General features: G+C 39.4%; 1 protein-coding gene across 1 annotated transcript; it reads right to left on the bottom strand.

Annotated features, from left to right (window-relative positions):
* Nucleotides 1–7,122: 7,122 nt before the first annotated feature.
* On the bottom strand, nt 7,123–8,084 carry LOC131609104 (RING-H2 finger protein ATL8-like). Its single transcript, XM_058880759.1, has one exon. It carries the CDS (start codon nt 7,822–7,824, stop codon nt 7,195–7,197), a length of 630 nt encoding a protein of 209 aa, XP_058736742.1. The 5' UTR covers nt 7,825–8,084; the 3' UTR covers nt 7,123–7,194.
* Between the last annotated feature and the right edge of the window lie 594 nt (nt 8,085–8,678).

The raw sequence follows: 8,678 nt of genomic DNA, 5'->3' as shown, positions 1-8,678 counted from the left end.
TTGCTGGATTGGGTTTCATGACTTTAAGGTGTCAAAATCGTGCCAAAATCGCCATAACTTTCTTTCTCATTCTATTTTTCTCCTTTTTCCACTTTTCGTTTCATAAAAAAGAACTATAACACCAGAGTATTAATCAAGTGAGAAAACATGGAGAACCCTCTGCTAGGGTTTACAAATCACTCTGAATCGGCACGTGAGAATACCTCGCAGTCAATCACAGCCAAGAGCAAAGCTGAAGTGGATTTACAGGATAGGAGTAATAAGAAAATCAAGGAAGTGAAGGATGGCCGGATCGAGAAAGGAATCTCATTCAGGGATGTCATGGCTGGGAGCAATGGGGAAGATATGGAGGAGGATATAGAAGAGACGCAGACTGGTGTAGGAGATCTAGATGCTGAATGGGGTGAAATCAGAGTGGAGGAAGAACTGATTGGAGGTTATGAATGCCCTAACTTCATATTTTCAGAGAAGGAAGAGAAACGTATCCAGAAACCTTGGAGAAGAGGTATCATAGTCAAGTTGCTGGGAAAAAGAATAGGTTACAAGGCGCTGGAGAACCGTCTGAACCAAATGTGGGTTAGAAAAGGCATTATTAGTATCATTGATCTGAGCAATGAGTACTACTTAGTGGCTTTTTCCCATGAAGATGATAAAAAGGCGGCGATGGAGAATGGTCCGTGGTTTATTTACGATCATTACCTTACAGTTAAAGAGTGGAGACCAAACTTCCAACCGGAGATTGATACTATCAATGAAGTGTCGGTGTGGGTTAGAATTTCAGGCCTCCCGATTGAATACTATGACTCTAGGGCACTATCTGTATTTGGTGATCAGATTGGTCGTACTGTGAAGGTGGATAAAACTACTATCAAGCAAGAGAGAGGCAAGTATGCTCGAATTTGTGTTACGGTTAACCTGGCCAAACCGTTACTTGCTATGCTGAGAATTCAAGGAAGTAGTTATAAAATAGAATACGAAGGACTCCATTTACTGTGTCTTGTGTGTGGGCGTTATGGTCACTATAAGGAGAGCTGTCCAACAGCTATTAAAGGGAAGATCATTGGAGAAGAAGGTAGCAATACAAGGGGTAAGAGTACGACGGTAGGGGAAAATGGTGGAGTTGGGATGCAAGGCGGAAGTGAGATAGTAGAGGGGCCATGGAAAGTTGTTCAAAAGCAGAAGAGAACGAGGAAGACGACGGAGGATAGGAGGAACATTACTCAGGGGAACATTAATGGAAAAGCCACGATTGGGGGATCTCGTTTTCTTATTTTAGGAAATGAGAATCCGGATAATAATGATGAGAATTATACCAGCAATGATGGGAGTCAGCATTTTGTGGAAACTAATAAAGATGCAGAGGTGGTCCCCAGCAATCATTCTATAGAAGGAGTTATTAAAAATAATACAGGTGGCACTAGTGGGTTTGTTGATGTGGTTGATACGAGCAGGAGTGAGAAGGAGAATATAGTAGAATCTTTAATATCATTAGGTATTAATGGTGGGGCCAAGGCTTTTAATAATATTTCCCAAAGTAAAAGAAGTGATAGCAGAATCCATAACGTGAATGCTAAAAGTAGAAAGTTTAACCTAGCCACTCGTGGAGGTACTAAATTGAAGGAGAAAACAGGAGGGATTAGTAGGTCTGGAGTGGAGTATACGCTAGAGAAATTCAAGGAGGGAGAAACTGAAGTAGCTGAACAGTTTAGAACTTTTAACTTGTTGAGTAGAGATAGTAATCCTGTGGATGTGTTGAAAAAAGGCGCATTCAGCAAGGAGGCCACAAGTGTCCCGCAAGAGGTGGCTCATACAACAGAAGGTGTTATGATATTGATTGATGAACCTCCTAATCCTAGTGGGCTATGTAACGTTGGTTCATATCCCATTGGAAACCATCAGACCTTCGATTGCCCAAGGAAGGATGGGATGGAAAACTGTGAGACTGGTATGGTTGGTACTGAAGAGGAAGTTGTTAAGGAAACTCCCTGCTGAGTTGGTTAGTTTGAGTCTTCCAATCTACATAATTGTCTTTATGATGAGTACAAATGTAAAATTCTTGTGTTGGAATTGTAGAGGGGCTGCTAGTAAGGCGTTTTATAGATACTGTAAACAGTATGTTGATAGCAATAATCCTAGTGTCTTAGTTATTTTGGAAACTCGTTGCGACCCTGTCAGGATTAAAAAGACTCTTATAAAGATGGGCTTTGATAAGATGGATCATTCTGATAATGTGGGATTTGCTGGTGGTATTGTCATAACCTGGAAGTCCAGTGATATCAATATCCAAGTTTGTAAGATAAATCACCAATTTATTCATACCAAAATCAGTATGGATAACAATGAGGATTGGTGGTTCACTCCTGTTTATGCGAGCCCAAACGACATTAGCAAGTAGCTGTTATGGGATGAATTGAAGGCTCTTGAGGGTGGCTTATCTGGAAGTTGGTTGGTAGCGGGTGACTTCAATGATTTTGACTCTATCAATGATAAAAAGGGAGGTTTGCCAGCTTCCTTTCATAAATGTCAAAAGATGAAAGATAGAATGAATAATTGCAAGCTGAATAATTTGGAGACTCGTGGTCCAAGATTCACGTGGCGTGGTCCTGTTTTTCATGGAGGGCAGAGAATATATGAAAGACTTGACAAAGCTATTAGTAACGATGACTGGCGGATTCAATTTCCTGATGCTAGTGTCCAAGTGCTCGTTCGTGTTGACTTCTCTGATCATCACCCCATTTTAATTAATCTCGATGATAGCCAAAGAAATTATCGCAAACGCTCCTTTAGGTTTGAGAGTGCATGGCTCATGCATGAGTCATATCACTGTATGCTGAAAGATGTATGGATGGATGATCAATCCTTTATGAGTAACCTCAGGAATGTGGTTAATGGTGTTGATAAGTGGAAATTGGAGTCCTTTGATCAAGTCAAGCGATTGAAGAAAAGAATTTTGAGAAGATTAGAGGGAGTGCAGAACAAACTTCAAATCAAAGACAACTATGGTGGCATGAGGAGGCTTGAGAAACATCTTCAGAGAGAGTTAAGTGATGTGTTGAATAAAGAAGAGATAATGTGGTTTCAACGTTCCAGGACCATGTGGCTTTCGGACGGTGATCGCAATACTCGATATTACCATCTCAAAACTGTAGCGAGACGTAGAAGAAACAAGATATCAATGCTTAAAGATACTCATGGTAACTGGATTAATAATGAGGAAGATCTGAAAATTCATGTAACAATGTTCTATAAAAATCTTTTCGCATGCCCTAATGTGTGGAGTAGTTGGAGTCAGTCTCAGGTTAGTTTTCCCAAGCTTTCTATGGATGCTTTACATTCTCTTGGAGCGGATATTAGTGGGACTGAGATTAAGAGTGCCCTTTTCTCGATGAATCCGTGGAAAGCTCCTGGACCGGATGGTTTCCCTCCGGGTTTTTATCAAAAGGCTTGGAAGGTTATTGGTGCTAATTTAATTCAGTTTGTTAGCAATGTTTGGAAAGATCCCGGGCTTATGGCTGAGTTTAATAAGACGGATATTTGTCTTATCCCTAAAGTCGAGCAGCCTACTGAAGTCTCCCAATTCCGCCCCATCTCCTTGTGTAATACGTTATATAAAATCATTAGCAAAGTGGTGGTGAATAGGCTCAAGCCTGTTATGCTGTATCTTGTTTCGCCTCTTCAGACAGGATTTGTTCCCGGTAGATCCATTCATGAGAATATAATCTTGGCTAAAGAAATTATGCACTCCATGCAAAGGAAGAAAGGTAAAAAAGGGTACTTTGCAATCAAAATAGATCTGTCTAAAGCTTATGACAAACTGAATTGGGAATTCATTTGGCGCATTCTTAATGAAATTGAGCTACCTAAGGAAATTGTTAATGTCATCATGCATGGAGTTACTAGTGTTGAGACCAACGTTAGCTGGAATGGAAGCAAGAATGAGTTTTTCCGTCCGCATCGTGGAATTAGACAGGGAGATCCAATCTCTCCATACCTTTTTGTTCTTTGTATGGACAAGTTGACACATTTGATTGATCAAGCTATCCAAAGGAAACAGTGGAAACCGTTCAAGATTGGTAGGAATGATACTTGCATTTCTCACTTAATGTTTGCGGACGATTTGCTAATTTTTGGAGAAGCCACTGAGATGCAGATGGAATGTGTGAAAGATACTCTAAATCACTTCTGTAGTATGTCAGGGCAGGAAGTGAGTAGTGCAAAATCCAGTATCCTTTTCTCTGATAACGTGGCTCGTGGCATGAGGTGCAAGTTGGTGAATTTGTCTGGTTTTCGTGAGACCAACAATTTTGGCAGATATTTAGGCATCCCCCTCAAGGGGAAGGCTAGTAGAAAAGAAGATTTTCAATATGTTATTGATCAAGTGGCGTGTAAGTTGAGTGGTTGGAAAGCGAGAAATCTCTCTTTTGCTGGGCGTGTGACTCTTGCCAAGAGTGTCATTGAAGCCATCCCGGTGTATCCGATGATGACTAATTCCCTTCCAATAGCTTGCCTCCGGGATATTGAGAAACTTCAAAGAGGATTTATATGGGGTGATACGGATTCTAAAAAGAAATATCATGCGGTGAGTTGGGAGAATGTCACTCGAGCCAAATGTGATGGGGGTTTGGGTTTGAGAGACCTCACTACCATGAATAATACGTGCCTAATGAAACTAAGTTGCAAGTTGCTTAATGGAGATGATGACTTGTGGTGTAAGATTTTGCGTAGTAAATACCAGGTGGATAATAATTGTGATGTTCTTCATGCTAAGAACTCTGGCTCGGCCTTGTGGAAAGGATTAGCTAAAAACTCCCACTTCCTTAAAGACATAGGTGTTTGGAGGATAGGTAATGGGATTCATATAAACCCGTGGAGTCACTGTTGGATTGAGAAAGGGCTGCTCTTAACTGATCTAAATATCACTGTTCCTTTGGAGTTAATGGATATTACTATTAGTGAGCTTGTTACTGATGAAGGAAAATGGAACTGGGATTTAATTTCGTGGCTCCCAGTGAATGTGAAGATGAAAATTGCGGCTATTCTTCCTCCTAGTGATGATAATGGTGAGGATGAGCTGGTCTTTGCTACTAATGAGGAAGGAAATTTCTCTATCAATTGGATGTACAAGGAGCTGCAACATAGTGAAACTGAGGTTGCTAAAAAGAATTGGAATAGAATCTGGGGGTTACATGTTCCGGAGCGTGTGAGATCCTTTGTTTGGATTCTGCACCATGACCGTTTACTCACGAATTATCGGATTAGCAGATCTGGTTTTGGTGTTGATGGATGCAAAATGTGTGGAGCTGCTAGTGAGACTAGTTTGCATGTGCTGAGAGATTGTTCCGTGGCTCGGGAAGTTTGGGATAACATTATCCCTTTTACTCTAACCTCTTCTTTTTTCCATGCAGGTTGGGATCAGTGGCTTCAACTTAATTTGTTCAATGATATTGCTGAATTTCCGGATTGGAAGAATGTATGGGCTATTAGTTGCCATACCTTATGGTCCTGGAGAAATAAGGATGTTCATGATGACTCCTTTGTTAGGCCTTCCTTACCGAAGGAAGTGATCGAGGATAGAGTGCAGCAATATAACGCAGCTATGCTTAGCCAGAAATTGGTTATGGACAACTGTCAAGAGAAGTTGGCCGTTAGTTGGAGACCTCCAAAAACTCCCTTTGTGAAGCTGAATGTGGACGGAGCACGTGATAGCATCGGTGCAGCGGGTTGTGGAGGGGTCATTCGTGATGCTCATGGTGAGTGGTTAGGTGGTTTCATCAAAAATATTGGGTCGTGTAGCACTCTGATGGCGGAACTGTGGGGCATTTATATTGGTTTGCAAGTGGCTGTGGACCTTGGTCTTCAAAATCTGGAAATTGAAACTGATTCCTTGCTAGCAGTGGAATACATCAAGCGAGGGAAGTATAAAAATATGTCAGTTGGAAACTTAGTGGCGAACTCCATAAAGTTGATGAAGCAGTTTACTAGCGTCAATATAAACCACGTATATCGGGAGGCGAATCAAAGTGCGAACCTTATGGCTATTGAAGGTCGTAAGTTGAAGGGAGACTTCTTGCTCTGTAATGTAGCACCTGTTTGGATGCAAAACTTGTTGAATAAGGATAGAACTCCTGGTAGTGTTTCTAGGATTATTTCGTTGTAGTTTTTTGGTTTTCTTGGGCTTAGGCCCTCCTTGGTACCAAAAAAAAAAAAAACTATAATTACTTAAAGTCACGAGAACCAAAGTCACTTAATCCTAATCCTATCTTACTATGTTAAAAATGATATGTTATATCATTCACATATTAAATTGAAAAAAATTGTATTATTTCACTTACATGCTAAATTAAAATAAATTGAAAGTAATTTGTATTATTTTCGTGAATATTATTCATTGTTTTACATATTTAAACGAAGTGACAATAATTACTATAAATTCTAAGACACAATAATTTTCAATTTAAAATCCAAACTCAAGTAAAATATCTAATCTAAAAACAATGGCATTGCCAATAAAACTACTTTGAAATCTAAACCAAAGTAAAATATCTAATCTAAAAACAATGGCATTGCCAATAAAACTAGTTTGAAATCCAAACCCAAGTAAAATATCTAATCCAACAACAATGACATTGCCAATAAAATTAGTTTTTACTAATAAATTCTTATATCATTAATAAACATAGTTGTCATTTTCAAAGTTGAATATAATTAACGACAATATTTTACTTCACCTGTACTATTTACTAAATATCATGTGCTATGACTTGCAAGTTAGTGAGAATCAACCCGTACTATTTTTTTTATAACAAAATCAATTAATAGTTACTAAAGGGAATTTAACAAAATTGTAATTATTTATTTATAATTTCTTTTTAACTTTTATGAAAAAAGTAAGAAAAGTTTTGTGAGATGGATATAGTAATATACTGCCAATAATTAGGAAAAGAACACCATTCCCCCAACGTAAAAAAGACTTTGATTGATATCATTATAATAATAATAGTCTCTATCAAAAAGAAAAAGAGTATTTAATGGATAAAAGATAATGTAATATAAAAGGTGAAAAATTGCCCAAAATTTTAATATATTGAGATAAACTCTGAACTGAGAAACAAAAACCAGAGATTTAAACAAAATAATATATAATATTTACATTTAAATATACAAATTGATAGAGAAAATATAAAATAACAAGTTTTACGGCAAAAAGCCATTATAACCACCGTGGCTATGTCTATCAACGCCGTCGCTAACACAATTGGAATTCACAACAACAACTTCTACATTCTCGTCGCTGGTGGTTTTCGGCTCTGTTTCTCCGGTGACTTCTCCAGTGACTTCTCCGGCAGGATTTGGTTGGTATAGGCCGCATTTCTGACACCTAGCGACGGCGAAAGGAGCACGGCAAGAAGGACACGAGGAGTGAGACCCAAGCCACGTGTCTACACACGCCACGTGGAAGCCGTGACCGCACTGGGGAAGCACTCTAACCTCTTCACCAGCGGTGAACTCCGAGAGACAAATGGCGCACTCCGACGAGACTATCCATTTTCCGGGAGTGTCGGCGAGGTAGGTGAATTTCGGAAGTGAATTGAGAACTTTCTTTTTGAGACCTTTGTTGACAACGGCGGTGGTCGGGGAGGCTCCGGCGGCGGGGCCGCGGCGGAGCCAAGCGCATCGGGCGATGGCGGTGAGGCCGACGACGGAAATGAGAGCGCAGAGGAGAGCGGCGAGGATGACGACGAAGTCGGATTCTAAAGAGGCGGTGGAGTCGGGCGGAGGTGCGGCGGAGGAAATGGATTGTAATGTTCTAAGAGAGCGAGTCATGTTGAAATGGAAAAAAAGTTAGTTGAATTGAGTGTGTTATTGTTTATAGAAAGAGAGAGAGAAAAGAAGAGGGTTTTGGGAAGTTGAATAATTGAGGTAGGTACTTATAGTTGAGAAAGGTAGGTTTGGGTATTGTGGATTATTTTAGGATAAGAGTCAGTTGGAGAAGACTTGACTTAAAATGAAGGGGTGAGAGAGAGAGAGAGAGAAAGATAGAGGTGAAATTGGAGGCAGGTTGTGTTTGGTGTGTAGTGGGGTGGTGGGTGCTTAGCTCTACTTAAAGAGGAAGGCTAAGGTAGGACAAAGTTTTTGCTGTGTTTAATTTATTTTTTCTACTACTAATTATATTTATAATAGTAACTATTTAACAGTATCTTTATACGAGTCATTGTGTGGAGGGGATGATGCTGAACATGATGATCCAAGTTCAGTTACTCCTGTTTTGTCAACACTGTTCAATAGCCCTATCTTGTAACCATAACTTTATAAGTTTAAAATTAAAATGTGATATGTTTAGACAGGTTCATGGTGATGGTACTGAAACTCGGTGGTAGTGGTGTGTGAAAAATTGTTAGGCTATGACATGTGTACAAGTGGCAATTTGTTATTGTTGAAATTGATGGAAAAGTGTAGTTAAATTCAAAGTGTTTTAACTACGTGGAGAAAATGACAAATAGTCACACTAGGTGAATAACATGGCTTAGGTATCTTTACTTTTTTTTTTTACGGAAGTATATTTACTCATAGTCATAGCCCTTCAATTATTATTAGGGTTAAATATGTTTGACGTCCTCATAAATATCTTGGTTTTCGTTTTTAGTCCCTGTAAATATTTCCTTCAAACAATGGTCCCT

The sequence above is a fragment of the Vicia villosa genome, linkage group LG1 (assembly GCF_029867415.1).
Source record: "Vicia villosa cultivar HV-30 ecotype Madison, WI linkage group LG1, Vvil1.0, whole genome shotgun sequence".
NCBI lineage: Eukaryota > Viridiplantae > Streptophyta > Magnoliopsida > Fabales > Fabaceae > Vicia > Vicia villosa.
Note: the sequence above shows the minus strand (reverse complement) of the source record. Positions and strands in the feature narration are given on the sequence as shown.

Coding starts and splice junctions, on each gene's coding strand:
- LOC131609104 (XM_058880759.1), bottom strand. CDS start 7,824: ATGACTCGCTCTCTTAGAACATTACAATCCATTTCCTCCGCCGCACCT.